This window comes from Onthophagus taurus, chromosome 1, assembly GCF_036711975.1.
Source record: "Onthophagus taurus isolate NC chromosome 1, IU_Otau_3.0, whole genome shotgun sequence".
Lineage (NCBI taxonomy): Eukaryota > Metazoa > Arthropoda > Insecta > Coleoptera > Scarabaeidae > Onthophagus > Onthophagus taurus.
In genome coordinates this window covers 40,353,133-40,376,659 of record NC_091966.1, presented here as the reverse complement: position 1 = coordinate 40,376,659, position 23,527 = coordinate 40,353,133, and the positions used below count along the sequence as shown (strand labels likewise).

Sequence of the window (23,527 nt, the reverse complement as noted above, 5' to 3'; positions counted from 1 at the left end):
ACAAATAATTTTGTTTCACAATTAATTAATTTTAGGCATTTTCATTTTAAAATTTAAAGTGTGATCTAATTTTTTCTTTATCTTATTATTGTTAATACGTTTAGCATTAATTAAGTAGTAATCAAATTATTATTAAATTATTAATTAATTATTTTTAAAAAAACGTATTAGTTAAAATGAACATTAGGTAAAATAAAATTATTGTTGTTATCAACCGCTCCCTGTCAAATATGTCAACTACATAACACACACAGTTCGCTGTCAAATGGTGTGTTCGTTTCGTTGTAAACGTTCGGTTTGTTATACGCGTTCAAAATTGCAACGAAATTAAATAATATAAATAACACAGTGAAAATGTGCGGATAAACTAAATCGTTCGTGATAAAAAATGAGCGTTTTCGGTGATTTTCAGCGGGTGTGGTTGCAGCGATTTCCGCACAGCGACCTGCCATCGAGATGGGAGGAAGATGTGAGGGCGAATCTCGCCAAACACCAACAGAAGGTGCACAATCTTCGGGAGGAGCTCGACAAGGAAGAGGTGTACGTTGCGTATTTAGAACGGTTGTTGTCCGATTTGGAAGAACAGAAGAGGGCGAAAGCGGAAAGTGAAAATAACGCCTTGGAAAATAAGGATTCGAATGCGATGGGGACCACAAACGCGACTATTAATTCACCAACCGAATTATCTAAGGTAAATAAATGACGAGAAACGTAAATGACGAATGAAGGGCGGCTGATATTTTGTGATTGTATGATTTTCTCTTTTTCTTATTGGCCTCACGTTCAGGAGAAGAAGTATCGATTTTTTTTTGAGTGCTGTTGCGAAACCTCTTGAGTTTGAGTCACAACCGTCTATTAGTTTTTATTGTTATCTTCTTTGATAAGATGTATATTTATTTTGTTATAGACGCGTTTTTTTATAACTAACGAAAAGTTTAAATTCATTCTTTAATTATTAATGTATGGTGTGATTACAGGAAACGTGTGGTGGCTTGAATCATAATTGAGCGTAAACCCAAATTCATTATTGTGGTTTACTGATAAAGTTTTTTTTATTTGAATTAATGAATAATCAAATAAATAATTAAACACTTTTACGTAAAATGTATTTTCTGTTTTTGTTTGCCTTTGTATTATACATTGTGATTTTGAAGTTTTTAAATAAAGGCTATTGTTCAGTTTTTTTGTGATAGATTTGAAAAAAAAATTCTATGAAAGTAAACGTTTTCTTGCACAAACTTGGAGAGGATAAATAAAAATTTTCTGGGAATATTTCTTAAAAAGGAAAGTATGTTATTAAGAAGAAACGGTAGATCTAGATATGAGTCAGTTATTTAAAAATTAATTTTAAAAATTTTTTGTTTGTTACATCTAATAAATAAATAAATAAAAGGATTTGACCTTGAAGCTACACAGAATGATGCTGGACTGATTACTAGAAGACGCCACACATAATATCTAAGAGAGACTAACAACACTTGCCACAGAAAAAAGCAAACAGCTTTTTTCTGTGGTCAGATGGAGAAATTTTTAATACCAGAAGAAAACGACATGCAAGCAAACTTTACAAAGAATAAGGAGATTAAAGAATTACAAAGCTCTTGGAAAGAATGCAATACTTGCTGATGTATTGAAAACATGTGGAGACACTTCAATTAATGTAGAAAATATGGAATTTCACAAATTTCATAATAAAAGTGCCAATTGTGTAAATTTAGGCCAAGTCTCTCATCTCTAGATCATATCCACACTTTGTGGAACCTACACAAAAAATCCTTTGACTATAACATGGAGTTGTATGGCATTTAAATCAATTTCAAACAGTCCTTTTATTTATATATATTTATATATATTATTTATATATAATTTACTCAACTCAATAATTGCAATGAATCACAAATTGAACCAGCTGGATGGTACAGACATAGTATGACACATAAAAGTACAGAATAGCATAGCTGGAACATCTGGAAAGGATATAAGAAGACAGAGGAGTGAAGAATTATATAAATGGACACCTTCATGACAGTGAGCTAGAGGAAGACCAAAGGGATGATGAAAACATGATATGAAAACATATTGTGAAGCCAAAATCGACAATTTGGATTGTTCTATATCTACAACAAAAAGCCTGAACGACTGAGTATTATCAAACATGCTTAACATCACTATTTGGTGGCTACTTTTCACTCTTACTTTACTAAAACACAAATACTTAAAAATTGATGCACTTAATACACAAAAAAATCTTGTACATGCGTTGCAAGCACAATAAATAAAACAAATCAAAAGTGTGAATTGGCACACCTATTAGCATTATGTTTGAACATGAAATTAAATTACGTTTAGGTGACATTCAAACTCTATAAACGATTGAGGACGATAACAAACAACGTCGTGTTTGGATCGACTTTCAAAAAACGAAATTGTCTTGGAACCCCTGAAAATGATACCCTGCAAGCTGATATAAAGAGGTTGATGCTTAATTTAAAGGATCACAGTCAGAATGTATTAGTTGCTAAAGAATAACAAAGATGGAATTAGAGTCTGCTGAAGAGAAATATTGAAAGTATACAAAGTCCTTAATGATTATGTAATTGCTGAGCTGAAAGTAACAACGAGTGTTTGAAGCTTTGAAGATATCCCGCAGCATGCAGTGGAAATGAAACAATCACGCTAAATGGCGATACGTCATTCTAAAAAAATAAAATTTTCCATTAAGATCTTGAATTTTCACCCTTACAAAATACAGGTTGTGCAATCTCTTAATTCGCGCGATAGTTCACAACGTATCCCATTTAGTTGGTATTCGAAAATGTTAACTCCGGTTTTATCAAACAAATCTCCAGTTACTTTTTGTTCTTAGTCCGCCTCCCGAATACCCGGTGCGTCCAGCCCACCGTCGCAAATTTTTAAGTTTTGTCGTTTTCCCACTGACTTCCTTCAATGTCTGATAATGTCATAATATGTCCGATGTGCAAAAGCTTGCGTTCTTTAACGGTTATGAGGAGCTCTATGCCTTTACCCATCTGTTTGAGTATCTCGTCATCTGTTATCCATGATACAACTTGTGACTCTTTAGCGATTGATTGATCGAGTTCTCAGATCCGTAGAGATGATCGGGATCTACATAACAAGGTAACAGATGTACACAGAGCTGCATGCTCAGGTTATAATTTATGAAGACTTTTATGGCTTGTATGGTGATTTGCACGAAACAAATTGGTCCTTTCTTGTTCAGTACGTAGATGTTGATGATGCTGTGCGATTATTTTAGATGAAGATCCATGAACTATTGGATCAGTATGTTCCAAAAAGAGATAATACTTCTAATATCCTATTTGGTACACTCCTGAAATTAAAAATCTTTTAAAGCTAAAAGACTTCTATGGAAGAAAGTGGAAGAGAATTAAATATGATTTTTATCATGCGGAGTTTGGAAAATTGAGATATTTGACTAAGCAATTCGTGTATTATATAGCCTTTACAAGTAATGCTGAACAGTCACTGCGCTCTGATCTTCGTAGCTTCTGGAATTAGACAAGGCATAAAACTATGACTACGCCACTCCCCGGTGAAATGGCTTTGGACGGGTGCATCTACGATACTCCCTATAATATAGTTAATGCTTTGGCCGATTACTTTTCGGGAATTTTTGGTGGTGACTTTACCTACGAGTTGGTTGATTCGCACATTATGTATGGGTTCTTGATCTCCTTAAAGGGGCCCATACACGGTGATGCAAAACTGAAGCATGTTTGCATGCGAGCAAATGTGAAACGAAAATGATGGAACACACGGTTCAAATTTACTTGTCAGTTTTAGTATCAGTTTCATAGTGAGTTGTGACTAAAAGGTGTGACTTGTTACTATAATGAATGTAATACGACAAAATGATTTATATTTAATTGCTACTGCTATCGCAATAGTAGTGAAGAAGAAGAAAGAAAGGAAGAGAACAAAATGGGTAAAAAATTGGCTGAAAAAACGGAAACAGTATTCTCACGCGAATTTACTGAACGAATTACGGTTAGAAGTCGATGACTATAGGAATTATTTGCGTATGGATGAAAACACATATATCTTTATTTAAATCAACAATAATTTAAAAAAATATATTAAAACAAAAATAGTAGGCATACATTATTCACTTAAGAATTGAGAATAATATTGCCCAGTTGGTAACGGCGTGCTCACTTGGGAATCAACATCCTGATAATTGTAGAATGGCTGATGAGCATGTTGCTTTGTTGAATGTTGAGAAACTTGTGGAATGATAATGTATCTGTTTAATGTTCCCAACTGTCCCTCAAACAAGGTATCGTTTATCAATTTTTCCGCAATTATTCTCATATTAGGGTCCAATTTTCGCAATTTTTCTGCCACATTTCGTCCTACAATATCAAATTCATCTTCGGCTCGTGAATTTTGGAGTTTTTCTCCAACGACTTGTAGAATACTATCAGTATCCACTTTACTTTTTTTTTTGTCTACGTGGTTTGTTTGTAGATGATTTTGATGATATAGAGGTAGCTGATGAAGGTGTTGGTGGCATATCTGGCGTAGAAGGATGTGGGATATCTGTTTCAATATCATCGACATCATCATCATTTTCACTCTGTATAAACAGGATGATTTACATAGTAAATTATATAAAAATTATGTATACAGAGCGTTTCAAAAGTATTATTGTTTTCCATCTTTCATGTTATTTTGATATATTATTTTCTGTTTGCGTTTTTCTTTTTTTTGATGCGCGATTTTTTCATAAATTGTTTATAATAATTTTATCGAATTTATCCGTTACTTTTGAAACGTTTATCACTGTATATTAAATTATATATTATACAAAGTAAATTGTTAACGTCTTTTTTCACTTACTCCTGTCTGCCTAGTCATGAAATCAGGGTCATCGGTTGCTATGCTGTTTCTGGGGACTTCGTGGTCTTTAAGAAACATCAACAAATCAAAATACCACAAAGAAGGAGTATAGATGTCCTCGCTGCCTGCACCAGATTTTTTGGATTCTATGACCTTTTTATATTCTTTTCGAAAACAACTCCTCATTGAATTAATTTTTTTCTTTACTAAGTCAATGTTCGCAGCAGGGTTTATTTGCTTAAAAACTTCCACCAGTAGCTGGTAACCCTCATCCTTTTTATTTCGATCCATGTATTCGGCACTTTTCACTTTCCAAAGACAACTATTTTTTTGATAAACACTTATAAAATCTCGCATAACATCTTCTTGCTTACGCACAGCCATGTCGTAATAATTTTAATATTACTCTTGTGAAGATCAATTTAAAACTGAGAAGAATGGCATGAACTATCTCCACACGTACAAACTTGCACGCGGCGGGCCGTGCAAAATCAAGCTCAACCAGATCGTATCGTGCCATGTCTAGACCTGACAGCGTCGTCAGTTTTGAGACATAGACGATCACATTTGCTCGTGTGCATTAGCTCTGCGTGCAAATGTGACAGTTTTGCATCACCGTGTATGGGCCGGTAAAGAGTATCCCACAGTGTTGAGATCCGGGCTCTGGCTGCACCAGTCCATTACCACCACTCGACGCTGTGCGATCCAGTTGGACATTCCTGGATGTGTCCTTGGGATCATTGTCTTGCTGAAACAGCCAACACCGACCCATATTTCTGCGTGGCCAGGGAAGCACGTCATCTTACAGACAGTCCCTGTACTTCTGGCGATCCATGATGCCCGCAATACGAACCAGAGGGCCGGTGATAGCAGCGCTGAAGCACCCCCACACCGTGACAGAACCACCGACGTGCTTCATCGTGGGAAGCAGGTACCACATCAGTTCGCCTACTCCACGTGCGCCTTCCTGTTCTTAGCTGAAACGAGTGGTTCTTTACCGGACGTCGACCAATGAGTCCTGCATCCTTCAGCCGTCGATGTAGACGGGTGGCGCTGCGCAGAACTGCACAATTCTCCCCCAATGTCCACCGTTGTGAGCCGTGTGTTAGCTCTGCACAGTATCGCGCCTTTCCTGTCCTCCAGCCGAGTGGTGATTTGAGGTCTATCATTTTAGCTTCTTCGTCACGAAGCATCCAAGTCCTCCACGTCTTCAATATCGATGAAATCTGCTGCATCTGTGTGCATCCTTGTCGAGCACCCTATGTGATGGCCTTCTGCGTCAATTCCGACAAATCTCGAACTCCTTTCTTTTTACTCATTCTTAAGAATAATATTTCATAACTTTCAGAAAATATCACGTGAAAATAACGCAAAACCAAATATTAAAATAAAAGTTATTTCTAGGCTTGACATCGATTTTCAAAAGAAATTTGTCACGCCTCTATGCTTTGGCATATATTGTGTCCTTTGGAATATAATATAATTGTATTCACTCGTTATGCAAACCAAATTATCATATACTTCTGAGCGGTACTGTGTATTATCATTAAGAGAGTCTTCATAGACATAAACGTCCTTCTGACCTACTCGATTCGTGACAGGATTTCTAGGATTTCATTCTATTTCTATTTTCGCATCGTTAATTCGCAGTTTTGCCTTAGTCTTGGCAGTATTCTTAGTCCATATTGTGCGCTGTGCGTGGCGATGAGATTTACCATGTTTTGGAAATGTGAAATACTGGCTGCCAATTACTCTCATATCCCTTGCCTTAAGTTAGGTTGGCTTGTGTTGAGCCTCTGCCACGTAATGAAACCCCATTCATGTGTTGGATTCTCATAGAGTTTTATTTACGTGCAAATGCTTCCAAAAGCAACAATAACAGGTTATTAAACCCCTCCAATGTTCTAAGTTGTTCTATGCAATTATACTTTTTACACAATGGAGTGTTTTTATACCCAATTTAATTTTTAGTCTAATTGTTTGTGGCTTCCTGTTTTTATCCGAAATCGTAAATTTTATATTTATTGTACAAATTTGACAGCAAGATAACAATCTATATTTTTTTCACTTTTATCAACTCGCAAACATTGAGAAATCTCAGCAAACCTGTTTCTATACGCGGTCTTCATGAATCTTTTCCACATTAAATTTTGTTAAATTTTTTTTTTATCATCGCATTAAATAACACGATTTGCATCGGCCTCACGTAACAACAACTCCGTGCGTGCGTGTATATGTGCGTTGAGGTTCATTTAAAAATCTCAACGGTATGAATTATAAATTACCGATACATCTTGTCCCGAACGGATACGTAAAACTGTACATACTATTTTTATTCCTATTATTACTATCGATGAGTTTAGTTGTTTCTATTAAAGTATTTACGTTCAAATTAATTCCTGTTCATCCGTAAACATTAGTTATCTAAACAGTTATTTTCGTTATCTATGAGTCATAAGTTTTGTTATTATCTGACTTAAGTGAATCTTTTTATTTTTTATTTAAAGCGTAAGTCGGATGTGATTATACCAAGCGCTCCGCCTTTAGAATCGCCAGAAACTGAAAACGCGGTCAACAAATGTGTAACGGAACTGTCGAAAACGTTAACAAGTATGGATAAAATGGATAAATCGAATCGGAGTTCGGTTTCGTCCGATATGACAACGGCTACTGCCCCGCAATTAGTTGACCCAAGCAGTTTTGTTACTGTAATCGAAGTAAATGGGATTAAATCGGTTGAAAATCGGAGTTCTGCCTCACCCACATCTTCAATAAAACCACCAAAGTAATTCAGCTTTTAAATTAAATCTTAAATATTTTTTTTAATTAATTTATTTTGTTTAAATAGGCCTCCGATTAAACCTCGTATAAGAGATAGTCAATCTTCACCCCCGGATCAAAGCTCCACAAGAACAAATAGTATCGAATCATTGCGTTCAATGCGATCATCAACCGAACAATTATCGCCGAGCGATGAGCCGTTTTATGATATGGTAGCTGCGGATGACGCCTCGATGGTTAAAAGTATAGATTCTGGCATGGATGAGTTCAATAATTCGAGCACGTTACCGATGCCGCCTCACGCTTTGAGAAGTATGGTTTCTTTAGAACCACAAAGCCCCGATCCAACATCGAATTACGTTAACATCGAATATTTTCTTTTAAAGTAAGTATTATTTTTTATTTATCTGAAAAATATTTGGTTAAAAAATTAAGGGAAAAAGTTAATTGATGTTGTAATCAACGTTTAAATCAGCCTATTATACCCAGGTGCTGAAAGTAACTCTTAAAGTGAGTACTTTATGATCAAATTCACGACTTCAGTAGGGGTAGCCTTTTAGGTACTAATGTTGCAGACTCAAGATTTCATCACACAATAAGTAAATAATATAATATTCGATTTACAGTTGAATGTTAGTTCTTTTTTGCAGTGCACAACAATGATTGAACAGCTGTTCTTTATCTTGCTTTTCTTTTATGTCAGAAAGAATGCCAAGTTTCAGAAAAATCTTTAAGTTGACTAAATCTTTCTTTATAGGCATAAGCGTTGTAATTTTCCAAATAGGAACTAAATTTTGTAAGCATTTCTGTAATATGAACGAAGTCGATATTGAATGATTGACTTGCTTTGCTCACAAGATTGATTTAAAGAAGAACATCGTACCATGTTACAAGAGTAATTATAAAGTTAAAGTCTTTCAGTTATTCTGCAAATGTTGTCACTTCGTGTGACGTCGTAGGATCGTTTGCTTAGGTATCTTCAGCCTATCATGAACGTCACAAAGTTGATATTTTTTGGCATGCTCCTTCATGACAGGGTCAAACCTTGGCAATAATTGTATGAGCCCTAGAAATTTCCCTTTATTTGAGGTAAATAATTTATCAGAAGATCCTCTGAAAGCCAGATTCTTTTCAGCTAAATATTATGTAATCTGCATGAGTCGTTGAAGCACATTTTTTCATCACAACTTTCCTTAGAAATTAATTTTTGAGTTTCTTTGTCCATAGTTGATCCAGTTTTTAATGTAATTGCAGCATCAATCTAATTTCAGCTTCAAATAACTGATGTAAAACTTGTATACGTTGAAACTTAACTGAAAAAAAAAATTTAAGCCCTATATCAAAGTATTGCATTTATTGTTGCTTTACGTTTATTTTTACGTTATTAGCTACTTAATACATTCGTGAATGTCACTAACTTGGATAAAATATTGCTCATTAAAAAGGAAGAATTTATGTTTGACTTGTCAAAGTGAGGTTAGTTTGGTTAGTGTTAGTTATTTTGATGTTTTGGGTTGGTAACAATTTTTATTTTTGATATTTAGTTTTCATTATTATCAATAAACAAATACTTTTATTGTTTAAAAAAGCTGCTGTAGGCGTTACCATCATCCCCCCAAATTAATTTATGTACCACCAGTTGTTTTTACTTTAATGATTAAGGTTCAGAAACAAATTGTGTTAATGATTCAGATTAAATTCATGTCCATTCTGAAAAATGTAATGTGAATATACAATAAATGTGATTATTTAATAAATATCTTTCAAATTGGGTTACTAAACTATTAATTATATAAAAATAAAAAGGTGAACAATTAAAAACGCAATTTTAGCTAAACATAACCTAACTTACAAAGCGTTTGACGTAATAAGAAATTTGACATTAACCTAAATTTTATGGGAGTTTAATGAATAAAATATAGCTTATTTTATTTATAAATTAATTATATGTGCTATATTTTATAAAAAAAAATACCCAAAACATTCCAAAAGCTATGTTTTATAATTGAGCATATAATAATAAGTAAGGTTATGTTTGTTTTAATTGAACTGTCAATCTGAAGAATTTCTAACCTCAAAGACATCTACGTTCTCAAAGTATTAAATACATTAACAAATAACATGATATAACTAAGGAAATTGTTATAGACGCTTTTTTTTAGAACACGGAGTTGTTGAATCTGAGTCGGAATTGAATGATAATTGGAGGTAAATCAATTATTGATGAAGTTCTCATTAATATTCTCCAATTTTTGTTTATGAATGCTTCTCAGTGGCCCAAACTATTTTTTTATATATGTGTCTTTGGATTAAAAGATCATCTTTTTCCCAATTTCTTCTACATGACAATTCTTTTTCGCGGAATTGGATAATTATTATTTAAGTCTTTAAAAAATCCGAGTATAGTCCACCGTCTCCGATTAATCGATAAAATGTTTATTTAAAATATTAATTTAATAAATTTAAAGATTATTAACGATCTTTGATAAAAAAAAAACCTGTATACATTGAAACTTAACTGAAAAACGAAATTTTAAGCCCTATATCAAAGTATTGCATTTATTGTTGAGTTACGTTTATTTTTAAGTTATTAGCTACTTAATACATTCGTGAATGTCACTGACTTGGATAAAATATTGTTAAAAAGGAAGAATTTATGTTTGACATGTCAAAGTGAGGTTAGTTTGGTTAAATAAAAAAATTACTAAAAGTGTCACAGTTATTTTGGTGTTTTAGGTTGGTAACAATTTTTCTTTTTGATATTTAGTTTTAATTATTATCAATAAACAAATGGTTTTATTGTTTAAAAAAGCTGCTGTAATCTCTCCAAATTAATTTAATATCCAAATTTCCTTCTTTTCCTAAAATGTTGTTATTAATCAGATTCGAGATATTTATACAGCTTTTTAAACCGGGACGAAACTTTGTATAGGAATGCAAAAAGGTAAATGTTAAATGAGATTATTTAATCAATATGTATGTACATATTGATTAAATCTTACAAATTGGGTTACCAAACTATTAATTATATAAAAATAAAAGGGTGAACAACTAAAAACGCAATTTTAGATAAACATAACCAAACTTACAGAGCGTTTAAGAACGTAATAAGAAATTTGACATTAACGTAAATACACGTATATAAATGTTATGGGACATACATTAATTATGTGTTATATTTTATAAAAAAATTACCCAAAACATTCCAAAAGCAATGTTTTATAATCGAGCATATAATAATATGTAAGGTTATGTTCGTTTTAATTGAACTGTCAATCTGAAACGTTTCTAACCTCAAAGATATCTTCCTTTTTTAAAGTATTAAATACATTAACAAATAACATAACGTGACATAACTAAGGAAATTGTGGCCCAAATCAAAATTTAAATATATAAGTTCGTTTTTTTTCTATACCTAATACTTGTCAATGTAAATTTTTTAGGGTTTCTGTTGGTATTATCTAGGACCGTTATAAAATTTATGTTGTTTTCCTGATTTTTAGTAACATTTTCAGTAACTAAATAGTTGAGGTTAAAATACTAATAAATTTTTAGATAAATACGATTTTAACAAAGTGCATATTTATTGTAAAAACGTGTTACAAAGTAATTTAATAGAACAAAACATCTTGTCTAGGTAAATAAGTGGCAAATAAACACCCACAACATTTTTTATGCTCTTTTTCTTTTTGAATTACGAAAGCTCAAACGTCAGTGTGACATATCTATTTCAAAACATAATAAAACAAAACTCTCTGTTAATTTTGCCAACTTCACAACAATTTGACAGGTATTATAGAAAAGAAAATGAAATCTGAGTCGGAATTGAATGATAATTGGAGATAAATCAATAAATTGGAGGAAATTATTGATGAAGTTCTCATTAATATTCTCCAATTTTTGTTTTGATTGCTTCGCAGTGGCTGAAACTATTTTTCTATATATCTTTGGATTAAAAGATCAAGATCTTTTTACCAACTTTCTTCTACGTGACAATTCTTTTTCTTGGAACTGGATAATTATTCTATAAGTCTTTAAAAAATCTGAGAATAGTTCAATGAGGCGTATTAGAAAACGAAGAACATGGTCATAAACATCGTCTCTAGTTGATTCATTGATTACATAAGATTGTTCAATATTAATTTATTCGGAATACGAATTCGATAAAATGTTTATATTAAATATTAATTAAATAAATTTAAAGATTGTTAATATATTTTGATGCTTTTAAAACATAGACAACAGTTAATTTAATTAGTTTTTCGTCATGACGTTTTTTTATTCACGAATCAATTTAAACCCGTATTTTTACTCGTTTATCTGTATTTGATTTTCGATTAGAAACACAAAACAAATCATAAAATTGATTATTAATACATTTTTTTTTAAGTGATTACTTTATTTCAACGTTTTACATTTATTTGTTTAACTCACAAAATTATATCATATCTGGCGAGTTTTACTCCTGCATTTTCTTATCAAAATCAAGATAAATTTTATGTAGCTACCGTTGTGGATTTATCGCGTTTCATTTAAAAGATTGCTTTCACACCTTACGGACAAATTAATTCCGTAATAAAAATGTTATTCACGGTTTTGTTTAACTCGAATAATTAATAAGAAGAAAATGTTTTGTTCTAGTCTTAAAAAGTATTTCTTTTTTATAATTAAGTCTATTTAATTTTTGTTAATCTAAATTATTTAGGAAAAAACATCGCACCAATCATAGTGATGATGAAGATAGCGAAGACGAAGAAGGACCAAATCAATTACGTAATGAACGAGATGATTTCCAATATAATAGTTCAAGCTCGTTGGAATCTTCCACTCCAGCTTCGAAAAGAAAATTTAGTCAGGTAAATATTATTTGCATCAAGAGCGTGATTTATAACTAAAATATCTTCTAATTTAAAGGGAAGTAATATATCAGGAGAATCAAAACAAGACGAAGAAAAATCCTCAATGTACAAAAGCATATTATCAAACATTATTGACAGTGAAAGTAATTATGTTGAATGGTTATGTGTTTTATTAAAGGTAAGTTAACAATCTGATAATAATAAAAATAGTTTTGTTCATGGCTACCTTATAATATATACCTTATAAATTAGTTTTCTAAAACGAAAGGAATTCAGTGAGTGAATAATAGCGGTGAATAATCATTATTCACAGGTAATCAACTTGATAGACTTGAATAATTATTTGAAACGTCAAAATTTCAAAAAACGTCAATTTAATTTAATTTATCTAGGACTTTCTAAAGGTTTGATATTAAAAAAACGTAAACAAATTCCTTTTTTCGTATGATTTAAGCATAAATTAATTAATTTTCGTAAAAAAAACGACGTTTCATAAAATTGACATTTAATTTTGACAAATTGTTGTGAAGTTGGTTACAGTTAGTGACATTGAATTTGTGTCACATTGACGTTTAAACTTTATTCAAAAATGTATTTAAAAAAATAAATTTGTCCACAACTACCTTATAATATATACCTTATAAATGAGTTTTCTAAAATAAAACGGTAGTTATTTTTGACAGAATGACTAATACCGGTGAATAGTCATTATTCAAGGGTAATCAACTTGACAGAATAATAATAATTATTTGAAACGTCAACATTTCAAAAAACGTCAATTTAATTTAATTTTTTTAGGACTTTCTAAAGATTTGACATTAAAAAAAACGTAAACAAATTCCTTTTTTCGTATGATTTAAGCATAAATTAATTAATTTTCGTAAAAAAAACATGACGTTTCATAAATTGATATTTAATTTTGACAAATTGTTGTGAAGTTGGTTACAGTTGGTGACATTGAATATGTGTCACATTGACATTTAAACTTTATTTAAAAATTGTTGAAATCAATTTCAATAGTAGTCATGGACAAAATATAGTATTCTACTCACATATAATGAGCTATTATTCACTCAGGTTAATTAATTAATAAATAATATACTATTTTAATTAATTATTTTCTTTTTAGTATAAAAAAGCATTTAACGCGACATTAAATACATCACAACCGGTGTTAACTGAAAAAGAACTTGAAACGATTTTCTTTAAAATCGAGCAACTTCATACGATCCATTCGAATTTTTTGGATAATTTACGTCGGCATTCGCAAAAACGTGAAAATACAAAAATTGGCGACTGCTTTAAAAATATCGCTTTAAATTTAAACGTTTATGGGGCCTTTTTGGCGAATTACGGTCAAGCTTTGGACACGGTACGAAAATGTAGTACAGCTAATAGTCAATTTGCGGAAATAATTAAACAGTTGACGTGTAAACAATTGTCCGAACAATTCAGTTTGGAAGATTTATTGCATAAACCGGTTGCTAGAGTACAAAAAAACGCCTTGGTGCTTCATGATTTATTAAAATGCATACCAAAATCGCATCAAGATTACAACAGCTTACAAGAGGCGTTACAATTAACACAACAATTTTTAGATGAGTTTAATATGATACAAACTAAATCTATGTTTCCAGTAAGTTAAAAAAATATATAAAGTAACAAATTAAAAGTGATAATTTTTTTAGGCTACTGACAGAGCTCAACGTCGTCTAGTCAAAAATTCATTTATCGTTGAGTATGTGGATAATAGCAGGAAATTACGGCATTTATTTTTATTTAATGATGTGATAGCTTGTGCTAAATACAAAGTAATGGTATAAATTTTGTTATTTTCGTTTATTTAAACATATAAATTTATTGATTGGTTTTTTTTTTGGGTCATTTTGTTTTAGCAGCAATCGGGAAGGAATGAGAAATATTCTTTCGAAACTAAATGGTTTATTCCCGTCGAACAAATTGAAATTTTAGAGGAAATGATGAATAATCCTTACGAAACTACTTCCGCCGAGATCGTTTTATTAAAATCTCGCGCATCTACTTGTCGCGATCAAATAAGACAGGAAGAAAAGGTCGATGATAAGGTAAATTAATTTTATTTGTTATAAATTAATATTACAACAAATCATTAAGAAGTGATCGTAAAAGTTGCATAAAAATTTCGGAACATTGAATATTTTCCGTAAATTAATTTAATAATTGGTTATTTGTGAGGTTATGTCAATCAGTTTTGACGTTTCTCAGAATATTTAAAATTTAGTGTGTCAAAAATGAGACAGATGGAAGTAATGGCAAAAATGTTTATTTAATCATCATTTAACATAAGATGTTGTTTTATGAGCGATTTTCATTTTACTCTAAATTTTATATATACTGTATAATAACACTTCCTTGCTAATGCACTCCAGCTCAGAACATGTACCATTAATCACAGCTATAAGGTTACTTTTAACGTCATCAGGCATTAATGCTATGGTTGATATTAAGCTATCATAATATGTCTTATAATTTAAACTTTTCAATAATTTCAAGCGATTTGATACTAAATCAGCGGTCTTCTAGAGTTCATGTAATAACATCTATGCTATGTAAACACATTCACCTCCTTTCTCTAATTTTAAAACTTTTTGAATGTGAACAACTTTTCACGATTTTATTACAAAAATAATACAATAAGTATTGTTAATAAAATCAAAGTAAAATCATAGCATTTTCAACTCGAATTGTAGGTTACTGCAAATTTCTCTATTAGTTACATTTTCTATTCGCCCGCTAGATGGCGCTAAGAAATTACTTAAACTGTAATATTTTATTTTCTTTTAATTATATCACTTTTATATGCAAACGTTGTCTAAACTATTTACTGGAATCCTATGCCTATATGTAACACATATTATTAAAATTGAGTGATTTTTAAGCAAATTTCAACATGTCACGATTTTTTATGACATGGCTCACGACATTCTATGTGTGTAACCTGGCAACCCTGTTGTCGATTAACGAATCTCTCCCGGGAGGTCAAGGCCACCCGGTGCCACCCTTAAATCTTTCTCTGATAGCCTATCTTGCAGTGTCACATTCAACATAGATCTTAGACTTTCATCTCAATCATCCTCATCCCTTGTTTAGTCTTCATTGTTTCTGCTGTCGTCTCGGTACCATATGTTAGTGTGGGTCGTACCATGGCTTTATATATTTTAATTTTCCCTTCTACATGCATGTATTTGTTCCGCCATATAGTGTCGCTCTTGTAACTTGTACAGGGTGGTTCAAATTCGATGTCCGAATAGGCTAACTCGGAAACTATAAGAGTTAGAAAAAAAGTAGCTTACATGTCATGATCTCGTTTTTCGAGAAACTGCTAATGCCAAAAACCTCAAAGCGCTATCGTCTTTTGTTTTTCCCTAGAGGTCAAAATTGAAAATATCGTAAAACCAGCAAGTGTAACTATCTTGATTATTATTATAGGTGGAGTGTTATAACTAAGATTATATGGACACTTTTTTACAGAGAATTTGATGACGTAGTCAAAAAAAAATTTTTCGGTTTTAGATTTTGAGATATTACGACAATTTTAGTTTTTTTAAATGGAAACAACCGCTGATTATTCGCTTATTAAATTCGTTACTGATTACAAAAATATGGGGTTAGATAGGTCTATTTCTTATTGTTTTAGAATAAAGCTAAAAGTAAACTTTTTTTTTAGTGTCCTCAAAGAAATTAAATTTACAGTTTCCTGTAAATTACGGTACTATAATATTCTACTAAAAATTGATATAAAATTTACTTTATTTTCTAAAATGTAACATTCTAATATGTTAAACTTTTCGTAATCCATCTTAAAAATAGTTATTTTTGATAGTTATCGTTCGGAATGCAAAAGAATTTCGCTGTCGTGTATCAAACAACATTTTTTCGAAAACTGCGTATTCTAAAGTTATAAATTAATAAAAAGACCAAATTCTGTATAATGAGATTTAGAATTCATTTAATGTTATGTCAAAAACTTAACGTCACATCGATTTAACCTCACTTATTGAACAAATGTACTACAGGGTTTTCCAATAAGAGGTGTTATTTTGATATTCAAAGAAAAATGCCATTTTTTAGTATAAATGATTGGATGTTTATTTCATTATAAAGAACAAGGTATGCCGTTAATAGTGGAAAATAACATTAGGCAAATGACCACCACGACCACGCTTACAGGACAATATCCTTTCCATGAAATTTTCCATAACCAAATTGTTGCTCCAGCCTCATTTTCGAAAAAGTAAGGCCCAAGGACTCCGTCGGACCATAAACCGCACCAAACAGTCACACGTTGAGGATAGAGAGGCTTTTCAACAAGAACTCTTGGGTTTTCCGAGCCCCAGATGCGACAATTTTGCTTGTTGACGAAGCCACCGAGGTGGAAATGGGCCTCATCACTCAAGATGATTTTTCGATGGAATTCCGGATCATTTTCATGCATTTCAACGACCCAATCAGCAAAGACACGACGTTGTTGATGATCGGACGGCTTGAGTTCTTGTGTTAACTGAAGTTTATAAGCCTTAAGACCCAAATCTTTATGCAAAATACGGTGTAATGACGTTTGTGGAATGCCTAATTCCAAAGAACGACGAGGAATGGACAAACCTGGGTTTTCTTCAACACTTTCGGCTACAGCAGCAATATTCTCGGCTGTTCTTGAGCGACGTGCACGGGTTTTATTCTTCACATCACTAACTTGTCCCAACAGCTCGAATTTTTCCACCAATTTCTGTATTGCGGTCCGACAAGGTGCTTCACGACGACACAAAAATGTTCGAGTTTTACGAACCGTCTCTGCCAAAATTTCACCATTTTTATAGTGAATTTTAATAATTTCAATGCGTTGTTGAAGCGTGTATCGTTCCATTTTTATTAATGGCGTACTTTCTACTTGTCAAATGTCAAAAAATCACAGCTTCAAAAGTGACATCTACCGAAATAACGGGCTATTCAAAATAACACCTCTTATTGGAAAACCCTTTATTATAAATTTGCATTTAAACGTGAAATGAAATGATAAAACAATTAAATGTTGATTATTTTGTGTTTATAATTTGTTCATAACAATAAATTAACAATTAATAGTATCAAATTCTTTGATTGTCGTAGCTGGACGTAAAAGACTTTTACGTCCTGTTGACAAAAAACTATCGTTTTGACGGTCGCTAAGTACTACGCAAAAGTCAACTTTTAATAGCAGTTTTCGAAAAACAGGATTTTTAATTTGACACTTCAGAAAATTTTTGAATACAAACAAATGTTGCTATGTTTATTTGAATTAAAAAAATATATATGAGCGCCATCTATCAATAATTTATTAAGTCATTTAATAATAATATTAAATATTAATAAAAAATGTGAAATAATGCAATCTATTCCAACTTTTGTGTAAAACAAATATAAATTAAATAGTTTAAGAAATGTATTTGTTTCAAATATCAAAAATGTTTTTTTAATTATTAGTTATAATTTACAGTTTCCTGTAAATTAAATTTCTTTGAAGACACTAAAAAAAAAGCTTATTTTTAGCTTTATTCTAAAGAAATAAATAATAGACCTGTCAAACCCTATATTTTTACAATCAGAAAAAAATAACGAATTTAATAAACGAATAATCAGTGGTTGTTTCCATTTAAAAAAACGAAAATTGTTATGATATTTCAAAATCTAAAACCGAAAAATCTTTTTTGACTACGTCATGAAATTCTCTGTAAAAAAGTGGCCATATTATTTTTTTCTAACTCTTGTAGTTTCCGAGTTAGCCTATTCGGACATCGAATTTGAACCACCTGTACTTGTGCTTCCTTACATAGATCTCGATAACTTGTAATTTCTACACCTAAATATTTAACATGCATAACTTGTTCTATTATAGAATCTTTAACTTGTAGTTCGCAGCGTTTTAGTTTTTTGCATACTACATATCCTTTGTGAACTTTTCCCAATATCTTTCTTTTTGTTTCCATATTTCTTGGTTCATTTTATTTGTATATATCTTTGCAGTTCTTCTTCAGATGGTGCGCTTTTGTATTTTAAAAAGGTTTTCTTTTTCGTTTGAACCATCTTCTTTATCTCTTATGAAAAACCAGGGGGCATGTGTCGGTCTCGTCATTCTTTTCGATTTTCTGATACCACATGCATCCACAGCTGCGCTTTCTATATTTAATTTAATTGAATTCCACATATTATTTACAGTTTGATTATCAGTGTGTATTTGACAGATTCTATTGTAATCTACACTGATATAAATCCTGTGTGGTGGGATTTTCCAAGCTTTCCGTATTAATTTTTTTTTGTTGTATTTTATCTTAACTTTGGTTTTTTGGCTATATCTATATTTCTTTTACAAAGTACCATTCCATGATCCGTTCCAATATTTTCTTTGTTCGTTAATATAAAGTTAATAATCGACTTTCTGCCTCTATTGTTGATCCATGTATATTTATGTTAAGGTTTTATTTTTTATTTTACTCTCATTCATTCAGCGTTAAACACTTTAAACGTCATTTTGACATTTTACTTTTATCTCTAACTGTCACTAATCATTTTAATTCACAACGTGTATCAAAATGATTTTTCGCATTCTTATTATCTAACAACATATAACGAAAGATTTTAGTTAACTAGATAAAGTTTAAATTAGTGATATTACCATAATTATTCATCCACTTTCTTTTTAATCCAAACTTGTTTTATGACGCCATCTTTTGACAATCCAACAAATTCAAGGTCATGCATCAAACAGGTTTTAAGTTCGGAGTTGCGCTTCAAAGTGTAACTTTTTTTATTTATTTTAAATAAGAGCAGTTAATTAAATTTGTAATATGTATATTACATTTGTATACTTTTTATATTAATAACAACCTTCGAGTACACGTGCTTGTCAATAGAAATGATCGGCGGGTAAAAGATGGCGTTAGTGAGAAGTTATTAAATTGTAGTAATAGATTTTTAATATCCGACAAAGCCGGATATTTGATAACTATCCGCTATTCGGCCGGATTTTAAAAAATGGCACGATGGTTTCATTAAGCTTTTTAATCTTTTAATAACAATAAACTAACCTCACAAAGGACTGATCGCTCTGTTGATAAAATTGCGCCAAATTTCCCATCTTTTTTTTCCCTCGTGGTACTCTAAAGAGTCAAAAGTCCTTCTTACTGCTATTTTTGCAACTCGAAAGACAACAAGACGGCATTATTACACGTGCAACTTTTGTAAATAAACGGTGATATGCACTGACAAGTTGTCAACCCGCCATTTTGGCTCGAATTTTTATAACGCCATCTTTTGACACTTTAACAAACAATATATAGTTAGTCAAAATTTACGTTTTCAAGGTCATACATAAAACAGTTTTTAATTTTTAACTTCGAATTTGCAACGAAGTAAAACTTTTTAATTTATTTTTAAATAAGAGTTTAATTAATTAAATTTGTAATATGTATTGATTATTGAATTAAACTTAAAAAAAATTTGTTACCAACCCAAACCACTAAAATAATTATGACACTTCTAGTGATTTTTTGTTTAATCTAACGTCATTTTGACATTTTAAATTAAAATTGCGCTAATTTATTATATTTATAATAATTTTATTGTTTATTAATCATTATTTTATTATTAAAATTATTTTTTTTTGTTTAGAAAATCCGTATAAGCCGAGGTGGTGCTGAAAAACATCGAAAACGTCTCCTGGACATAGAAAGTCAATTGGTTCTAGTCTCCCCAAATCTCGTCTTCAAACTAAAACACAAACAAATACAAAAAACGTACACGTTTTTCCTATCATCCGAATACGAACGTTCGCAATGGATCGAAAGCATACGTACCTTAAAAAAAACCGGCCAAGCGCCCGTTTCGAATACAATTTTCAACACGTTCGAACTCCAAACGTGGATTTCAGCTTGCAGGTATTATTTAATACCCAACATGGGTTCGTATCTTCTTCGTAGCGGCCACGATGAGAGTTTATTAGTGGGCGATCTTCACGTAACTATACACGATTTGCAAGGTCTCGAATATTGTACCGACATGTATATTTGCATAGAAGTTGATTTCTACGGGCATTTTTTCTGTAAAGCCAAAACGAAAACTAAAAAGAATTTAAACGGGACGTTCACGTGGAACGAATCGTTCGTGATCGATCTTGAAGGATGCGAAAATTTGCGTTTGTTAGTTTATCGCGAAGAACAAAATCCGTATTCGCATTCGATCGATTCCCCCGATCCTCAATCGACCGTTTTTGGGAAACAAGTACAACAATTAAGCCGCGATTGGCTTACTCAGGAACCGGTTGAAAAGAGGATGAAAATTAATCAGTGCGAGTTAAAAGTAACGTTACGTTTTACTCCATATGAAGTTAGTTTGAGGAGAGTGCCCACTGGAAAAACTGGGGCTTTATTTGGGGAAAAAATCCAACAAGTTTGTAGGTTAGATATTAAAAATAAATTTCTTTTGAACAAATGATTAATTAATTTAATTTTTAGGCGCCAAAAAAGAGATATTCCCTTTATTGTGTGTGCTTGTATTCGAGAAGTTGAACGACGCGGAATGGGCGAAGTTGGGATTTATCGCGTTTCCGGTTCAGTTTCTGATTTGCAAAGGTTGAAGAAATCGTTTGAAAGCAGTACGATTTTGGGTATATAAAGTTTTAATTTATTTAGCGATTAATTATTTTTGTTAGATTCGTACGAGGCTGAGCAACTTTTAAAAGAAGTCGATATACATTCCGTAACAGGTGTTCTAAAATTGTACCTTCGCGAACTTCCAGAAGCCTTATTTACCGACAAATTGTACCCGACGTTAATCGAAGCGTTTAATTTGTGCAATGAAAATTTGAGCAGGAGGACTCAATTGTTAAAGGAGCGATTTGAAGACCTTCCACGACCAAATAAAGAAACGATTAAATGCATTTTAGACCATCTTATAAAGTAAATAAAATCATAATTAAAGTTATTAAATAAAAAGCAATTTATTTTAAGGATTAATCAACATGAAAATGAGAATAAGATGTCTTTACATAATTTGGCAACCGTGTTTGGTCCAACTTTGTTACATCCGGGTGGAAAAGGGGATGGTTCTAAGAATAAGGATGCTTTAGTGACGGGTACTGCGGATGTAATGGCACAGGCTGGTATATTATATTGTTACCTGCAGGATAAAAACTCCACAAGACAAGACTGTTGACCAAAATGAAAGAAATAAGTTTACATATTTACACATATACACGAAAAGTCTGAACTCGCGGTACTTATAATGATTAATACCGTACTTTCCGAGGATCACACATTATATTTATATTAATATATTTTGTAAGGTATTAGTAGCCAAAAAAATTCAACAAAAATGATTCAAAAAAAATTTAAAAAAAGATTTTTACGGCAAATTTGATACTTGAAATTTTTTGATAGTGTTCGCTTTTTAATAATAATAATAATAAAGAAAATGTAGGATTTTTCTATGTAATGATGCATCTTCCACTAGAAACCCAGAGTATTCAGATCAAGTATTCTTTTAATGGAATTTAATTTATTTTTTAGGACGCGTGTAAGATTCGATTTAGGTTCTATCTACTTATTATTAATCATGCAGGTTGAATCATTAAAAAAATTAATTAATTAAACTTTATTTTAGGTGAATTTTTGCGCATTTTTTTTTAATGATTCATTTTGTATCATTTAGTTTGTGATGTTCAAGTAATCATAATAATAACAAAGTCTTAAAAGTCTTTTTTGTATAAAATTTCAACACTTTGTTTCAATATTCATTTTATGTTTCCGATTACGAATTTCTCTTCGTTTTATATAATTATTTGTGTATATAATTTTCTTTTTTGTATATTCAAAAAAAAACTATCCGTATTTTTTTTTTCGTATTATATTATAATGGAGAATATATTATTGTATGACCAAATTTTGTTTTATTTTTCAAATTCAACAAGAACCACTGACAACCAAAAGGTAAAAAGCAAGCTGTTAAATCGTAATTGATGATAATTAACATTATCAGTAACTGTCAAAGCATCACCTAAAATGATGACCAGTTTCAAACTACATTACCTCGAACGTATTGCTCAATTAGAATAAGGTTTTTTTTTTATTTGAAACGGCTACCCTTTACCAATATTTCTGTAAGTACCTTCTCCATTTTGACGCTATGGTGACTAATATCTACACTTTGAAGCTTGCTGTGGTGTGCACCAACAAAAGAAATTAATTTTAAACATAAGGAGCTTGTAGTCTCGTCTGTTCTGATCATTTCTGTTTTTTGTTCAAGTTTCTATTGTTATTAATAGCTCTAAAGGGTAACGCTACTTCTTCGGCAGCATTCTTTCAGATCTTTCAAATAAAAAAAACTTTATTCAAATTGAGCAATACGTTCAAAAGCTATTACAGTTTGAAGCTGATCATCATTTTAGATGATGCGTTTTTTATGCCACTGAGTGTAGTTGAGGTTTAGAATTTTTAGATTTAAATTATTTCAATTTTCTCTTTTTAAAGTTCAAACGTCAAATTGACACAAAATGATGCTATTACAAAATTCCCTGTCAATCTTGCCAACTGTTACCGATTTTCCAATTTGACATATATTATGATTGTGTTAGACAATTTTATTGTTAAATATTTCAAATCTGAAACGTTTTTTAGTTTTAAATCAGTTAAATTGGTAATAATTATCATCCAAAACATTTTCTCCCAGCTTTTTTCATTTTCAAGTCAACAAATTTTTTTTATCCAAAAACACCAATAAAAGAAAATTATATTAATCGAACCTCATTAAATAACAACTTACATGACATTTTTTCACGTTGCACACTGATTGCTGTTAATGTCAAATTGCTGTTAAGTTGGTAATAATTGACAAGATCAACTGAGAATTATATTTCTTTTATCTTTTATTTTATTTTCTCTTTTTAAAGTTCAAACGTCAAATTGACACAAAACGATGACATAACAAAATTCCCTGTC

The 23,527-nt window shown here is 31.3% G+C and overlaps 1 protein-coding gene across 4 annotated transcripts; it reads left to right on the top strand.

Moving 5' to 3' along the window:
* Nucleotides 1-239: 239 nt before the first annotated feature.
* LOC111428180 (Rho GTPase activating protein at 1A) lies at nt 240-22,472 on the top strand. Of its 4 annotated transcripts, none has more exons than XM_023063629.2 (12): nt 240-691; nt 7,389-7,666; nt 7,730-8,047; nt 12,368-12,518; nt 12,577-12,699; nt 13,651-14,157; nt 14,210-14,332; nt 14,420-14,605; nt 20,205-20,989; nt 21,047-21,186; nt 21,244-21,490; nt 21,542-22,472. In XM_023063629.2, exons 1-12 carry the CDS (start codon nt 389-391, stop codon nt 21,744-21,746), a joined length of 3,366 nt encoding a protein of 1,121 aa, XP_022919397.1. In that variant the 5' UTR covers nt 240-388; the 3' UTR covers nt 21,747-22,472. The 4 variants fall into 4 exon arrangements, with proteins under 4 accessions (XP_022919397.1, XP_022919388.1, XP_022919378.1 ...); XM_023063620.2 differs by having other exon boundaries at nt 14,417-14,605; XM_023063610.2 differs by having other exon boundaries at nt 14,210-14,338.
* The last annotated feature ends 1,055 nt before the right edge of the window (nt 22,473-23,527 follow it).

What these genes read in the sequence shown, in the direction of transcription:
- LOC111428180 (XM_023063602.2), top strand. Translation starts at nt 389, where the DNA reads ATGAGCGTTTTCGGTGATTTTCAGCGGGTGTGGTTGCAGCGATTTCCG. An exon ending in ATCGAATATTTTCTTTTAAA is followed by an intron (nt 8,048 to 12,367) that starts GTAAGTATTATT and finishes TAAATTATTTAG; the next exon opens with GAAAAAACATCGCACCAATC. An exon ending in GAAGAAATCGTTTGAAAGCA is followed by an intron (nt 21,187 to 21,243) that starts GTACGATTTTGG and finishes TATTTTTGTTAG; the next exon opens with ATTCGTACGAGGCTGAGCAA.